A 16652-nucleotide genomic window follows, 5' to 3' on the forward strand; every position below is an offset into this window, starting at 1 on the left:
CCTGCTGCAGAATACATTTTGGACCAATAAACAATCATTTATATTTCTGAAAGCATTCTCTCTCCCTCTCTCTCCCTCCGTGTGTGTGTGTGTGTGTGTGTGAATAATTTAAACCTGTGAAGAATCATTCCATAGAAATACCTGATTCCTGGAACGAGCTGAATGACCACATGGCTGGTTTTTCAATGTCATTGAACTTGCCACATAGGTTGACACAGAGAATGAACTCTCCAAGTCCACTTTGACTTATGTAGCAAAATCACACACACACACACACACAAATTTATTTTTCTAAAGCTTGCACCATAACACATTATGTTATGCAAATCAGTGTGGTTGGTTTTTGAATTCTGAAATAAATAAGAGTACTGTGGTGAATAACTGCAAAGACATTTTGCATTTTGTCATTTTTGTCATTATGTAGTAGAGTGAGAAAAAAAATGTGTGCAAATATGGTTTAGAATACATCAAACATTATCCAAATATTTTCAGTGTAAATGGACAAAAGAGTCCTTTCCAATGGCATCTACTTGAGCGCTTCCAGTCTTTCTTCTTCTTTTTTTTTTGGATTAGTCATTCTGTGATTAATTTAAACGAGCAAAATTTTAAAGAGCTTCCCTTTTAATGTCTTCTTTAGTAATGATCTCTTTGTATGATTGGTCATCACGCACCTACCCACCAGACAGACTCCTGCATGTGAAAAATGTGACTCATTTGCACAGCATCTCAAACACACCTCACATATAAACATCGTAAACAAAGAACAATTTGTATGGAGCTGCTTCTAAAGATTATTAAATAAACTATCAACTATTACTTGCACTTTGTCTTCTTCTTAGCATCCATTTATCCATCCATCCCTTTTCTGTATGAGTTTTTTCTTTTCAGGGTAACTTGAGGAAACGGGTCCAAGACACACCCATTGGCACAAGATGTGCACCCATCAGGGTGGGTGCATGTTTCACTAATGGGTGTGAACTCTCAATTATTTTTCAAGCTGAAGCCACCTACATGAGCCTGGGTGTGTCAGAGAAGGCTTAAAAACTGCGTCATTTAACTGAAACAGTCTGGATCATTCCTTGAGTCAGAGGAAGATTTTATGTCAGTAAGTAGAGGATGTACCTCATTGTTACTGGAGCGTCAGGATAAGAAAGGTAACAGAGAAAAGTAACGGTCAGACTTTACGCGACTAACAGCTCTTCTTTCATACCTTCTGATACAGTTTATCGGGATCAACAGAGATTTAAAGGTAAGTGAAGAGATCATGAGGAAAATAAGTTTTGTCCAAAGTCATTGACAAAAACTTTGGGAATGGTGCAAATTTTGTGTTTTATACATGTTCCCTTTTTATTCAGCGTATTCTCTACATGTTTCTGATGGAGAATCATAAACATTTTACAAGTTTCTTTTATTGGGAAACAAATCAAATGTGACCCTTCTTATCTTCTGAAATCCTCCTTGACATCAGCTTCTGGGCTATTTCCTGACTGATGAGGACCCATCCCTGCCTCATCTCTGCACTTTTAAGGATTGATCATAGATTATAGATCAGACTGGGATCCAAAGAGTTTCCTGGATGCAAAATATTAATTTGATTATCTCCAAGCTGCATTGTTATCACTTTGCCTTTTGCGTCATCACACTGGAAAACACACAGATTGCTCCTGGATTGTTGGTTTTTGAGGACATTCCTTAAATAGATCATCATCAGGAAGAAACCAGAAAGAAATGCAGACTTTATAAAGAAGTGTCTGTTGTTTAAATGCTGTGCATACATTTGCTGTAAGTCTTTGAACTTTATTAAAAGCTTGATTGTTTCTTACTATATAAAAATAGTGGCAGAAAAAAGTGGCAACTTGTATCAACACGTTGGTATATGATATCAGTTTAATATTTTTTATTTTTTATTTTTTATTAGATACAATGGCATCATCAGTCCCTGTATCCAAAGCTAGCACTGCCTTCTCTCTGGCTATGCTCAAAACGTTGAGTGAGGAGGACAGCACTGGAAATATCTTCTACTCTGGTCTCAGCGTCTCTGCAGCCCTCGCCATGCTGATGCTGGGGGCGAGGGGCAGCACAGCCACACAGATGTCAGAGGTAGAATATGCACATGTTGTGAAATACATACATGTTGACGCACCCATTTGGATCAGAGTGTCTGCTTTCAAATATTACGGGAGGTGTGTGTGAATCTGTCTCATCAAGATAAAAAGAGGAAGGTGTGGTTTCAGGTGTTCGGGTAACTGAGTGCACAGTACAGTGATGTATAAAGGATTTAAAGGAGAGTAAAAGCAGGTTATTTTGTATAGAAAGGAGATAATAATAGGAGATCACAAATATATTTTAATACATTTTTATAATGGGGATAATGGGAAGGTTTGAGGAGGGTTTCTAGTGGAAATTTTTTAACCCAGCAGGCAGAGTTGGGTGTGACAGGAGAAAGTGTCTGTGCAGGCATTCATTACTCACTTGGTTTCCCAGTGTCAGCAAAACAGGTAGGGAATGCTTGTGTTGGCTGAGGTTCAGGAAAGAAGAGACTGTGAATTTGAATTTCAGTCAGGACAAGTTCCCAATTAGCTACTGGAATTAGACAAGAACAAGCCCAGGCAGGGTTTTTTCCCCCTGTCAGTGTTCGTGACTTAAACACAAGTTGATATGGACAAAAAATTGACAAACATAAAATATAATTGTTAACTTCTCAACCAAAGTTGTTAAACTATAATACATTTTCAACCTTTACGTTTTTACCGTGTAAATGACAAAAATGATCAGCCTTTACCCTGCCCTGCTTTACACTACGTCCCATTTTTAAGCTCAACATTCTTGTTTGAATATTTTAATATTATCTGTAGTTCCATCCCACTTATCAGATTTAGACCTAGCATTGCAAAAAATTTGATGAACTAATAACATATATTGTACTGAATAAACAACTCAACATTATAAGGTAAATGAGTTTCAACCATTTCGACAAGTTTACTTATCTTAATGAATTAAGCTCATTCTGCCTAGGTTGCTGTTTTAGTTCAGTGTGTCTTAGATCTCTTTGTTTCATCACCCTCTCTGTTTAAGTCTCCCTCGTTGGTTTGTCATGTTGAGTCTGCGTGTCTTAACTTGTCGTGTTTCTTGTCTGCATGTCCTGTGTTGTCAAGTTCGTGTCATATCGCCATGCTGTTATGTTTCCTGTTTTATTTTGAAGAGATTGGGTGTCCCATGTTCATTGTGTTTAGTTTCACTTCCCCTGTGGCATCATTATATTCATTCTAATCAGCTGTTTCCCCGTGTGTTTCCGCTTCCCCTGATCACCTCCTGTGTGCACTTAATCTGTGCACTTTCATGCCTCATCCACTTTTAAAGGTTTTCATGTTTATTTTCTCCATGTTCTTTTCTTTTATGTTTAGGATATTTTGTGTTTTCTTTCTAGTTTTCCCCGTTTCAGGTTATTGTTTAGCTTTGAATTGATTTCGCCTTTCATCATCATCATGATTTGTGTACAAAGGCTGGTTTTGCTCCTATCAGTATTATATGTGGAATATAAGCAGATATTGAAAGTGCAAATTAAAGCAGAAGAAAATTCTGCTTTAAGTAGTAGTTAACTACAGTAGTAGTTAATATTTTAACACAGAATAAAGCCCAGAAACCCAATATTAAACCCAATATTAAACTAATAAGCTATTATGGTGATTCAGCTAAGTCATTTAGACAAAGCTTCACAGTTCAAATGGAAAGAAACTAAAAAATTTTGCAAAATAAACCAGAGAGTTTCTCAAGACAAGAAATGGGATATTCTTCAATGGCCAAGTCTGTGATCACATGATCTTAATCTAGTAGAGATGGCTTTTAAGTTATTGAAGACACTCATGGGGCTTGTTAAATATGTGTCAATGTCCAGTACAATACTGTATGAATATAATAATGTATTTCTACCTGAGATTTGGTGCAGGATATGTACATGCATGGCTTCTAGGCTGCCAAATACTTTCATTACCATATATAACATAGAGGACAGGTGAAATGTGTGTCCATAACCCTCCATATTTATTTAACCTTAAATTTGAGATTTTTTGTCATGCGGATTTATTTTTTTATTTCCAAAAGGGAAGCAGGTCACCACAGAATGTCTGCTCAAACATATTTATATCCAAATAACATGTGTAATGCATGTATGCATTCACATATTCACACACAAACAAACTATGAAAATGTCAACAGTGATTCCTCCCTCACAGGTCCTCGGCTTTACTGAGGTTGAAAAACCAAAGCCAGCAGAAGAGAAACCGACACAAACACAGTCAGAAACGTCGTCGTCGTCGCTACAGACGCCAATGCAGACCCTGATGCAGACACGGATGCAGACGCAGACGCAGATTCGGCAGCAAACCAGACTGCCGGGCTATCTGCGCAAGGTGGTAACAAAGCGAATAACTTTGATCTGACAGGGAAATTCAATGTTTTAGCTCCAGAGTATCTCACACCAAACTTCCCACCACATATATCCAACACATAGCTAACACCTTAAAACAGCATTAGTAGAAAGCAGATTTATGCAGCAGGTGAAAAGTTCAGTGTCAACAAAAGCGTAATATCATACATGTTCTAAATGTTTAACATATTTGAGCGTTTGTTTCGTCTGTTTTTCCTTTTTCTGTATTCTTTCCAAAAGATGCAGGAGGCCTGGTAAATACAGATTACTACTGAGCACTTCAGTTCCTTAAGACTTTGAATCCAATCATTCAGTGGATGTTAGTTATGAGAAAGCTATTACCAAATGAAAATAAACTAACATTGATACATTCAAAAAGGCCAATGCAGAGTTATGTTAGCCATATTAGCTGTCTTTCATCTGTCTTTTGTTCATCGTGGCTTTATAACACGTAAGTCTTCTCTGGCTGTTCACAGTGTCTGAAACCCCAGACCGATGAGGACGATGTCCACGGCAAGTTTGCCAAACTACTAACTGATCTGAACAAGGCTGATGCTCCATACTCCCTCAGTCTTGCCAACAGACTTTACGGGGATCGGTCTTACACGTTTCTCGAGGTGTGAGAGGAAACCTGTTGTTACTTAGACTTACAATAAATGACTAACCTGTGCAGTGAACCCTGTTATAAGTCATGAGACCAAAGCCGTGCACGTTTCTCCCTGCTCCCTGGATTTTCACTTACACAAAGTTTAGGACTGTAATGCTAATTTAATACCATGAAGTTGGCTACATCTAGTCAGTAGTAGTGGTAGCACAAGTTCACTGTATTTACTGGAAACATTTCACAAGAATATGTTCTATGATAAAAAACAGACAAGTCTTCATTTATAGAGCATTTCCAGTTAAAACGCAGCAATAAAATAGAAAAATTTGCATTAAAATAAATAACACAAAAAACAGTAAAACTGAAAAAATAGAAATAGAAACTAACCAGATAAAACTAAAATTAAATATAATAATATTACAGTTTTATTTATTTACAGTTCATAACAAGAGACAAGGCACCATTTCTCTCCTTTGTGTTCCAGTCATCACAGCAGATTAAACTTTTAAAATATTTGCAAATAGTATAAAGAAATATATAAAGAAGTAAAACAGTAATCTTATTAATACTTAGAAATACTAAAATTTACATTTGTCAGCAAAAACTGCTGCCATCTGAACCGAAACGTTACAAACCAGCTCACCCACAAACTGTATTTTTCTATGCTGGCTACTTAAATCGGCATCCAACAAGCTATTTGCTTTAATCTTTTATTAGACAAAGGCTGACTGGTTAGTTCAAGCTTCAACTGCATCCAAAGGACTGAAAATATTTTAACACAGTGACTGAACTTGATTGAAGTCTCCGTAGTTTGTTGAATCTGTTTCGAGTGACTTATTTTCACAATTCCAGGAATTTTTAAAAGGCACCAAAAAGCATTACAACGCTGAGCTCGAGTCTGTGGACTTCAAAGGAAATGCAGAGGAGGCCAGGGTCCACATCAACAGCTGGGTGGAGAAGCAGACACAAGGTAAGCAATGTTCCCTCTAATTTTTCATGTGTCTGAGCGAACACACAAACTCCCTGAGTGGTCCCTTGGACCACTGTGAGCGACATTAGACGTGTGCACTGTGGTCACGCCAGCATCTAATCCATCCAAGTTTCATGGTTTATTAAAATAATCAAATTACAGCATTTACATTTATGTTAGACTACTTTTAATTAACTGCTTTATCCCACTTACAATGAAAATGTAAAAAAAATCTTGTTCATGACCTGTGTAGTATGTTAACACTATTGGAAGGAAAAATAACGTGAATTCCAATTTTGAAAACACAACTTTTTTTTTTTTTTTATATAAAGCTCTGACTTGTATTATGAGTCTGTGGTCTGTGAGAGAGTCCTGTAACTCTCTGTCTGCAAATACAGTATATAAAGACCAATGTTCGGCAATTAATTATATAGTTACTTCTTCAAAAAAAGTTACTCAGTTTGGCAAACAAAGTTTTTTGCAGCTATTTTTTTAAATGCAGCCAAGGCGTTTTTAAACAAACATTTCAAACTATTTACAGAACAATCAGCTGTTCTGCATCAAATTTGATGCCACACAAATTATTTGTGCCACTCCAAAAACTAATTCCTGTCCACTATGAGATAAAGGAGAACAACAGCCTGATACCTGCAGGCCTGACAACAGGAGATGTATCACTGCTGTAACACCTGTAACATTCAGCATCTCAAAACACCGCCGTCACTCCTAAAACGTCCTCCTGTTTCTTAACAATTAGATGCCAAGTTGCCATATCATTTTTTGATTGGTCGACATGGTACTTTTTTGGACGAATAGGAAAGTGGGGTGGAGTTTGTTTTTGCTCACAGGCTTTCGAGCCTTTTCCTTATAAAACGCCATTTTTAACCCGTTTCTTCCAGCAGTAAATTTAAACAACAATAGTATTCAGGAAGACAACCAAACATTGCAGATATTTTTTATCACAACTCTGGTTTTACGTGGCCGATCAACACAATTTAAAAACTGATATAAAGTCCACACTTTTTCCGTCAGTTGTTCCGTCTGTCCTGCTCACATCTCCAATGGTTGTGCACGTTGTCATTAACGTGGCTTCACTCCACATCAGCCACGCCGCTTTGCTAGCTAAAACACCGGTGTCGGCTAGTGATGGGTCGTTCGCGAACGAAATGGCTCTTAGAGCCGGGTCTTTGACGTGAACGACGCGAGCCGTGAGGGTTTTTTTTTTCTTTCTCTCACCCTCTCTCTCGCCCTTTTTTCGCTAAACTCCGCATGCGCGGCCTGTACTTTGCGCTGGGCAGAGGGGGAGGGGCGTTAGTTACACTCGCAGTAGCACAGGAGAGAGGGACAACAACGTCACATTAGAAAGGTATAGTAATCATCCACTATTTTTCAGTTGCAGATGATAAAGGATTCAGAAATCATGCAGGCCCATATGACAGAGAATGTGCATCTTCTTTTTGTTTTAATATTTTAATTATATTTAATTGTGTTGTGGTTTGCAGTGTTTTGTGTTGTTTCACGTTAAATTTGTTAAAAGGAAAAAGCTGAAAATTTAAATAGTTAAAAGTTTAAAATGTAAATAGTTGTTTTTTGTATTATATGATTTATTTATTACATTTTATGTGGAGTGAATAAATAAAGTATATTTATGGTGGCCCTTAGAGACAAAGCACGTACAAACTCCAAAACACGTACAAACTCCTAAGCATGTACAAACTCCAAAACGCGTAAAAACTCCTAAGCATGTACAAACTCCAAAACACGTACAAACTCCTAAGCATGTACAAACTCCAAAACGCGTAAAAACTCCAAAACACGTAAAAACTCAGAAGCACATACAAACTCCAAAACACGTAAAAACTCAGAAGCACGTACAAACTCCAAAACACGTAAAAACTCAGAAGCACATACAAACTCCAAAACACGTAAAAACTCAGAAGCACGTACAAACTCCAAAACACGTAAAAACTCAGAAGCACGTACAAACTTCAAAACACGTAAAAACTCAGAAGCACATACAAACAGTGTTGCCAACTCCTCAGTAAGGAAAATCGCTATTGGCTGTCCTAAAAGTCGCTAGAGGTCGCTAAATGACGTCATCACCTAATTTGCATAATTGGTCATGCTAATGTAATTGTAACCTACGTTGTTGGAGAGAGAAATAACATCATGGAAGAGACATAAAGTGAGTAAAAAACGTCCTAAATGCATTTAGAGTTTATTTAGAACTACAAATTAAATTTCTTTTAGCAATTATTGTTTTTTTTAATGTCACAATTCCAACCCTGCTCCTTTACCCGGGCTTGGACCGGCAAAAGTGACCCGAAATAGGCACTCTGGTGGAGTTACTTTGTGTGTGTGTGTTTATAAGTAGTTTTAAACCTTGTGATCCACAAAACAGCATAAGAGTAAAAGAGTAAAAGAAGAACTGACTGCGTTACAGCACCTGCTGCTTGTTGAGAGTAAAAGCGATATGCGCTTTCACGTCTTTTTTTAGCGACTTTTCATAGAAAAAAAGTCGCTAGGGGGTCTGAAAAATAGCTAAAAATAGCGACAAAATCGCTAAGTTGGCAACACTGCATACAAACTCCAAAACACGTAAAAACTCAGAAGCACGTACAAAAGACAACAGAAGTGCTCCAGGATGCTGGGCGCAGTGTTGAGCTTTTTGTTACCTAGTGGCTACACAAGCAAGGAAGTATCAACAACAGGATTTGGTGTGTGGTAGTAACAGGTAAATGAACTTTTTCTAAAAATTATTTGAATAAATATGAGTGCTTGTCTATAAATACACAAACAATACACACATGCTTTCAATTGTGTAATTTAAGTGATCTGGGTAGCTCTGTTTTGGAAGTTCAGTAAATGCTAGAAATGTGTTTTGGAGTTTGTACATGCTTTTTGGAGTTTGTATATGCTTTAGAGTTTGTACGTGCTTTGTCTCTAGGGGCCATATATAAACATATATAAATAAAACCACTTTTTTTTACATTAGTAATTCCTTTTCTGCATAATTTTATATTATTGTTAATGATTAAATAATTAAAGCAACAAAACAACCTGAAGAGCCAGTTCGGAGCCGGCTCTTTTTAGTGAGCCGAGCCGGAAGAACCGGATCTCTAAAAAGAGCCGGAAATCCCATCACTAGTGTCGGCACATAAGGACGCTGTCATAGCCTGTCAACCACGTTGATTTGCTGCATATATAGGAATGTAAATCACATCATTGGCTGGACTATGGGATAAGGTGGCATCGTTCTGATCCCATACGGGAGCAACCAGTCAATTACTGACTAACACTGCAAAACAGAATTGTTAAAGTATTAATTTTAATTTCAATTCAGGTTAGATTTTTTTGTGCGCAACACAGATTTTCTGTGCGCAGAGACCGTGCCAGCAGTGCGCAATTGCGCAAGTGCGCAGCTTAGAGGGAACATTGAAGGTAAGCGTAGGCTCGTGATGTGAGCAAGTGAATGCGAGCCCTCTTCAGCACTTCATACTTTAACTAATGCCTCTGAACAAAATCAGGGAAATGTATTATGTATCATATATTAGCATATATTTTAGAAAATAATTGAGATATATGTAGATATAATTTCTGGGAGACAGTACTAAATGATAGGCTTCCCCCTTTCTTATAATGTTTCAGGTTAAACTAGTCAGGTTGTAAACTAGTTTTATCTGTATGTGTGTAACTTTAAATGATCTCCACTGTAAATCCTTGGGGATCAGTTGTGTTGTGTTCAGTTGAGACATTATTACCGGATTGTCCACCGTCCACATTATTTTCTGTTTCCAGTTCTTCCAGTCTAATTTCTATTCAGTATTAAGCAGCATTATCTCTGGGTTTTACTGTTTGGTTTCATGCTATTAATAGAACCATCACAGCAGTATGTTGCTGTAAATAGCAGGCCTATTCTTCTATTCTTATTATATTATGTGTGATGTGATGGGTACTTCTACTTTGATCACTTGTATCCAGAGATGGGCAGTAACGCGTTGCTTGTAACGCGTTACTGCGTTACTAAAACCGTGATTTTTTGCGAGAATGTCTCATGACAGTGACGTAAGCGAGTGCGACGTTCGTGACAACAGCTGTGCGCAGATCAACAATGGATCATATATGAGTGCGGGAGAGTATGAGCATGCAGCCTTTAAAGCGTGGAAGTACTGACTTTACTTTGAGTTTGATTCCATAAAAAGTGACAAAAACATTAGTGTCCGCTGTGCGTGGGAAGAAAACTTCTTTTTAAAGCAAAAAAACCCCTAAACTTCCAAGCTACCACCGAGTGCGCAACAACGTAATGGGAAATTCACAGAGAAGCTGCCGTATCCTTCCACTGACCGCCGCGCACACCTGCACCAGGGTAAACCTCCGCCTGCCCGACTCCTGCTTTACAGGTGAAACTAGAGCAACAGGACCGCTAGTCTTTGACTTTATTTATTTTCTGCTGTGTTTTACTTGCATCTATTTGAAAGAGTGAGTGTAGCACAAAAAAATATTTTATTTTATGTGCTGGAATGTGCAGAAAATAAGTTTAAATGTTAAACAAATTTCTTCCAGTCAGAGAATGTTGCATATAATTTAATTTTTGCTTGATGCTTAAAGTTAAAAGATTAAAACTAACAAAACAAGTTTTAAAAAGAGACTTTTCCATCTGATTACATTTTGTATGATGGATTATGTAGAAAAAGTAGAATTGGGCTGAAAGATCTATTGCTTTATCACCTATTCAGGGTGTAAAGTGTGTTTTAAAAAAGTAACTAAGTAACTAGGTAACTAAGTAATTATTACTTTTGAAAATAAGTAATCAGTAAAGTAACAGGATTACTTTTTTGGGGAAGTAATCGGTAATTAGTTACTGATTACTTTTTTCAAGTAACTTGACCAACACTGCTTGTGTCTTTAACATATTTTTATTTTTCAGGCCCATTTAGGATTGGCTGCTATTGATTCTATATCTTTATATTATCTTAAGTGCAGCAGGAAATTCATTCATTGTTTTTATAAATCTACCAGCTATAATAATAGGATACATGAGGGGGTTATAGGACTGTGGTGCCACCTGCTGGAAATGAGACAATCTTAATCCCAATTGAAAAAAGACATTATTTTTGTAGGAGCCATTTTTGGGTTGATACCTTATGTTGCCGCTAGAGGTAACCTTTTTAAGTTTCTGTATGGGAGGTTTATGTAATAGTGATGGGATTTCCGGCTCTTTTTAGAGATCCGGCTCTTTCGGCTCGGCTCACTAAAAAGAGCCTGCTCTTTCGGCTCCGAACCGGCTCTTCAGGTTGTTTTGTTGCTTTAATTATTTAATCATTAAAAGTGGTTTTATTTATATATGTTTATATATGGCCCCTAGAGACAAAGCACGTACAAACTCTAAAGCATATACAAACTCCAAAAAGCACGTACAAACTCCAAAACACATTTCTAGCGTTTACTGAACTTCCAAAACAGAGCTACCCAGATCACTTAAATTACACAATTGAAAGCATGTGTGTATTGTTTGTGTATTTATAGACAAGCACTCATATTTATTCAAATCATTTTAAAAAAAGTTCATTTACCTGTTACTACCACACACCAAATCCTGTTGTTGATACTTCCTGGCTTGTGTAGCCACTAGGTAACAAAAGCTCAACACTGCGCCCTAGAAACCTGGAGCACTTCTGTTGTCTTTTGTACGTGTTTTGGAGTTTGTACGTGCTTTGGAGTTTGTACGTGCTTTGTCTCTAAGGTCCACCATAAATATACTTTATTTATTCACTCCACATAAAATGTAATAAATAAATCATATAATACAAAAAACAACTATTTACATTTTAAACTTTTAACTATTTAAATTTTCAGCTTTTTCCTTTTAAACAAATTTAACGTGAAACAACACAAAACACTGCAAACCACAACACAATTCAATATAAATTAAAATAATAAAACAAAAAGAAGATGCACATTCTCTGTCATATGGGCCTGCATGATTTCTGAATCCTTTATCATCTGCAACTGAAAATAGTGGATGATTACTATACCTTTCTAATGTGACGTTGTTGTCCCTCACTCTCTTTCTCTCTGGCTCTGTTCCTGTGCTACTGCGAGTGTAACTAACGCCCCTCCCCCCTCTGCCCAGCGCAAAGTACAGGCCGCGCATGCGGAGTTTAGCGGAAAAAAGGGCGAGAGAGAGGGTGAGAGAAAAAAAACAAAAAAAAAAAACCTCACGGCTCGCGATAAGGAGCCGGCTCGCGTCGTTCACTTCAAAGATCCAGCTCTAAGAGCCATTTCGTTCGCGAACGACCCATCACTATTATGTAAGGTATTTAAGGTAGACGCACGTAATCAGCGTCAGGTGTGTTGTTAATCATAAGAAGGCAAAAAGTTTGTGACCGCTGCGCTTTTATCTTAAAATGTTTGAAACAAAGACCGAAAAGGACAAGATAAGTACTGCTGGAGTTATTGGACTGTTTAATTAATTCATGCATATGAGTAGCATCGCGTCACCCCCGCTAACAACCACCTCAGTGGCTTCAAGCGTAGGCTTAGCGTCTACAATTTTTGTTCCCTGTTATACTGATCATAAAGCTCCCCCCCCCCCCTTTTTTTAAAATAAAAACCATTTTACTGTTGCCCTGTTTTCTGATTTTATAGCTGAAGATGTTGTACAGTAACTAGTGCATCTTTGGTAATAGTTAATAGTTTTCATAAATTCTTTTTACCAGATAAAATCAAGGACTTGCTAAGCCAGGATGCAGTGGATAGCCTGACGAAGCTGGTTCTCGTGAATGCCGTTTACTTCAAGGGCAGCTGGAACACGCAGTTTAAGGAGGAGATGACTGCTGATGCACAGTTTCGACTGAACAAGGTAACAATGCAGAAAGGCAGCATAGGATGGTGCAGTTATACTTTGATCTGTAATGCTACAAACGAGCTGTGGATTTTGCTGAATGAAAACATAAAGCCTGGAGCTCTGAGGGGATAAAATCGTGCTTTTAAGACGATCACTTTCCAGCTTTATGCAGTTATGCAATGCAGTTTATTATTCATGTAATATCCAATAAGTTCTCAAATAAATCTAAAACAAAAGCACATCACAAACTTCGGCTAACAAGAATAAATTGTGTTGTGATGTGTGCTCTACATCCAAATCCACTCAATGGCTGGAATTAAACCATGACAGAAATGTTTGAGATCATTTTGGGACTAAACACAAAAAACATTTCTCTTGTCTCCCCTATTTTTCAGAACTACACTAAGCCGGTGAAGATGATGCAGCAGAAAAGTAAATTTCCTTTTGCGACCATTCCTGAGGCCAACTGCGAGGTAACATCCATCACTTTCAGTTTATTACAGGATTTCACCAACATGATCCAAAACTTTTGTGACTGTTTTTCTTTTACAAATATCAGCCTATATTTCTAGATTAGGAAGTCAGATCATCTTTGATGGAGTAATAAATAAAAACAATGTTTCTGGACAGATTCTTGAGATGCCGTATAAAGGAAATGACCTCAGCATGCTCATATTCCTGCCTAATGACATAGAAGATGATACCACAGGCTTGGAAAAGGTAAGATGCACTTACCAGTACTTTAAGGAAATGTCCAGTTTCAATCAGACAAGCTAGTGACACTGTATCCGCACAGCTGGAGAAGGAGCTGACCTATCAGAACTTTGTGGACTGGACTCGCCCAGACATGATGAGCCCCAACGAGGTTGATGTCAAGCTCCCTCGATTTAAGATGGAGGAGAAGTATGACTTGGAGAAAATCCTGACCAAAATGGGAATGGAGAACGCTTTTGACATCTGCAAGAGAGACTTCTCTGGTGAGAAATATTGCACCAATGAGACACACTGAATCAATTATACAGTTATATTGAGAGCACAAAAACTGCAAAACATCCTCTGTGAAAGAAAAAAACTGATTTCTGGGCTCTTCATCTACTAGGAATGTCTCCAGCAAATGACCTTATAGTGTCCAAAGTTGTCCACAAGGCTTTCGTGGATGTAAATGAAGAAGGAACTGAGGCTGCTGCTGCCACTGGGGTTGACATGGAAGTCCGCTCCATAACGATTCCCGTTGAGTTTGTTGCCGACCATCCCTTCATCTTCTTCATCCGACATAAACCCACCAAGAGCATTCTCTTTGTGGGCCGGTACTGCTCACCCGAGTAAACACGAGCTGACATTGACATGAATTAAACATAAAACATTATATACAGTATAAGACTTTGTAAGGTAAACCTAGTTCATACAAATGAAGTAAAGAAAAGTTATTAAAACAAAACGTGCCTTGCTGTTTATTCTTTCAGTGTCCCACAGTAGCACATTTCCTGCTAGGAAAATGTCAGAAGTCACATCATTTCTGTAAATTGGGAAGTAACTGTAATATATCAAGTCACCTCTGTCTCTTGTTACCAGGACTTTTTAAAATGAATGGTACAACATGGAAAGAGGCCCTACACAAGAGTCTAGGTTTGAGCTCAATATGCGATGATCCTTTCAGCCATGACATTTCTGACATGGGAAACCAGGGAATTTGATTAGAAAATGGTAAAGGATTTTCTTTTCAGTTAGAAACTGGATTTGTGTAACATGGTGGTGAAGACCCCCCAAAGAAACCAGCATATGATCAGTCGATATATTGCATTTAATACAAACGTCCTTCGTGTATCTTTTGAATACAGAACAGATCATTTCTGATATCTATGGGTAAACCCAACGAGCATGTGTCCCAAAAGACCCCACAGTGTTTTTATCTGGCTTTTCCCTGACAGTTAGTGGACACTGACAGATGTGTGCTGAATATGAAAGGAAACAAAAGAACTAAAGAAGGTTTGCAGTGTTAAAAACAAAAACTACATGAAGGTTATTTCATCCTGCTGTAACTTATGACAGAAGCATCTTTTGTTTGTTTTTTAAATTTATTTACACAAAGACAGATGTTGAAAAAACAGGAGTAACAGTTTAATTCAATTGAAATCAGTCCAATAGTCTATAGTGAAATTATTGTTTTTCATTAGTTCGCAGAAGATGGGGGTTGTTGACTGCAATTCAGTGAATGCAACAGGGGAGGACGCCAGTTTGGATGGAGGGGAATCAGCAGGACAGATGAGATTTTGTTTAGGAGTCGAGTAGTTGTGTGAATGAGGAGAGGAGAGCACATTAGACTGCTGAGAGATGGGGAGGTAGTCAAGCACTGACCACAAGTCTTCTTGGATTTCAGCAAAACAGATGGGCTCATCTCGGTCTTGAAATAATTCAACTCGGGGTTGAACTGATGCAGTTTGAGAGGCATCTACAGGAGAGGCAGGGGTGGGTGAGGGCTGCTGAGACTGCGCAGTGATGGGGAGGGGGTCAAGCTCTTCCAGCACTGACAGCAGTTCTTCCTCACTGTCTGCGACAAAGGCTTCCTCTGTCTGGAACTGAAGGGCTGCAACAGGGGAGTCCAATGAGGTGTCCTCAGGGAAATTCATGTGAGAGGCAGGGGAGACCTGATTTTCTTGACAGAGAGGTGTGTAGGGTGATGCCTGTGTGTTTGGCAGTTGCAAACACACTGGCTGCTGGCGAGGCACGCTGCTGTCATCTGGCTTTGTCTGTGGCTGCTCATGTGGCTCTGTCAGAAATGAATGAGAAGAAGAAGATGGCTGTGACTCAGCTGGCCTCATACGCAAGTTGTTGGCTTGTTGAGCTTCTTCTTCATGTACAGATGCAGATTCTGCAACGCAAACAAAAATACATCAAGTCTTCTTTTTTTCAACACATTTTTGTCTCGTTTTCATCACATTTCTTATGTAAAATGCTGTGATACCAAGAAATCTTCTTTCACCTTTTCTAAGTCTGATTCTTTTCCTCTTCTTGCCCTGAAAACAAACACAGAGTTTTCATTAGCTGATACAAACTCTGTGCAGTGACTGTTTCATCATTCAGTGCAGTGATGCACACATGTATGAACTGCATGTTGGCACTTTGGACATACATAGTTTTCTTTGGTCGACCAGGCTGGATGCTCTTTGGCATGATTCTGTCTTTCTGTTTCAGCCTGCTTGAAATATCTGGCTTTCTGGTCGTTTGAAAGCAACTTCCACTGTGGACAGAAGATCATAAGAACACACTGTGAGCACTGCTACTACACATAACTACAGGACAGCTGGGACACATGCAAAAACATGAGCAGACAACATTAACAGATGCATAAATGTATGCAGAGTTACACACTTACTCTCTGTCCCACCACTGCATTTACAGCTGCACTTCCAGGGATGTTGAGTTCAGCAATGACCTTTGGCCTCTGCTCTTTGAGATAGAGCATGAAGGCATTTGGCGGCTTCTTGACGTATGGCCCATCTTCATCCTGATGGGCTGGGCACTTTCTTTTTCTTCAGGAATAAAACACAGAGTAAGAGCACATGTTAGCACGGTGTACAACTGTGAGGAAGGCAGTTCAAAAACATGAGACAAGCTGTAAAACTGAATGAAATCAGGCACCATTAATGGAGCATTACAATAATGCGGGAGTAACAGCGAGTGGAACTTGCTGCTGAGATACAGGAAGACAAGATCCCGGGAAGGTGTTGTTAACAAACCACCCAGTCTCTGCTGCTGGCTGAGGGGGGACAGGTGTTCCAGTGGGCAAAGGAGGAGGAGGTGGAGG

At 38.6% G+C, this 16652-nt stretch overlaps 2 protein-coding genes across 4 annotated transcripts; one reads left to right on the forward strand and one right to left on the reverse strand.

Annotated features, from left to right (window-relative positions):
• The first annotated feature begins 1030 nt into the window (after window positions 1-1030).
• Window positions 1031-14285, forward strand: LOC146511005 (leukocyte elastase inhibitor-like). Of its 2 annotated transcripts, none has more exons than XM_085172491.1 (10): window positions 1031-1154; window positions 1919-2100; window positions 4233-4409; window positions 4903-5043; window positions 5883-6000; window positions 12720-12862; window positions 13243-13320; window positions 13478-13567; window positions 13644-13824; window positions 13947-14285. In XM_085172491.1, the coding sequence occupies exons 1-10, from the start codon at window positions 1100-1102 to the stop codon at window positions 14171-14173; spliced, it is 1392 nt and encodes a 463-aa protein (XP_085028617.1). In that variant the 5' UTR covers window positions 1031-1099; the 3' UTR covers window positions 14174-14285. The 2 variants fall into 2 exon arrangements, with proteins under 2 accessions (XP_085028617.1, XP_085028618.1); XM_085172492.1 differs by having other exon boundaries at window positions 1057-1249.
• On the reverse strand, window positions 12597-16503 carry LOC146511006 (uncharacterized). 2 transcript variants are annotated; one of them, XM_085172514.1, is made up of 4 exons: window positions 16221-16503; window positions 15978-16085; window positions 15828-15861; window positions 12597-15614 (listed from the first exon to the last, which is right to left on the reverse strand). In XM_085172514.1, the coding sequence occupies exons 1-4, from the start codon at window positions 16308-16310 to the stop codon at window positions 14971-14973; spliced, it is 876 nt and encodes a 291-aa protein (XP_085028640.1). In that variant the 5' UTR covers window positions 16311-16503; the 3' UTR covers window positions 12597-14970. The 2 variants fall into 2 exon arrangements, with proteins under 2 accessions (XP_085028640.1, XP_085028639.1); XM_085172513.1 differs by having other exon boundaries at window positions 12597-15716.
• Window positions 16504-16652: the final 149 nt, after the last annotated feature.

Source organism: Neolamprologus multifasciatus, chromosome 9 (assembly GCF_963576455.1).
Source record: "Neolamprologus multifasciatus chromosome 9, fNeoMul1.2, whole genome shotgun sequence".
Classification (NCBI taxonomy): domain Eukaryota; kingdom Metazoa; phylum Chordata; class Actinopteri; order Cichliformes; family Cichlidae; genus Neolamprologus; species Neolamprologus multifasciatus.

Bases quoted from the DNA above. Each gene is read 5' to 3' on its own strand.
- LOC146511005 (XM_085172491.1), top strand. From the start codon at position 1,100: ATGTCAGTAAGTAGAGGATGTACCTCATTGTTACTGGAGCGTCAGGAT. The intron at 2,101-4,232 runs GTAGAATATGCA...CCTCCCTCACAG, and splicing joins CAGCCACACAGATGTCAGAG to GTCCTCGGCTTTACTGAGGT. The intron at 6,001-12,719 runs GTAAGCAATGTT...TCTTTTTACCAG, and splicing joins GGTGGAGAAGCAGACACAAG to ATAAAATCAAGGACTTGCTA.
- LOC146511006 (XM_085172513.1), bottom strand. From the start codon at position 16,310: ATGCTCTATCTCAAAGAGCAGAGGCCAAAGGTCATTGCTGAACTCAAC. The intron at 15,862-15,977 runs GTATGTCCAAAG...GTTTGTTTTCAG, and splicing joins GGTCGACCAAAGAAAACTAT to GGCAAGAAGAGGAAAAGAAT. The intron at 15,717-15,827 runs GTGAAAGAAGAT...TTTGCGTTGCAG, and splicing joins AAGAATCAGACTTAGAAAAG to AATCTGCATCTGTACATGAA.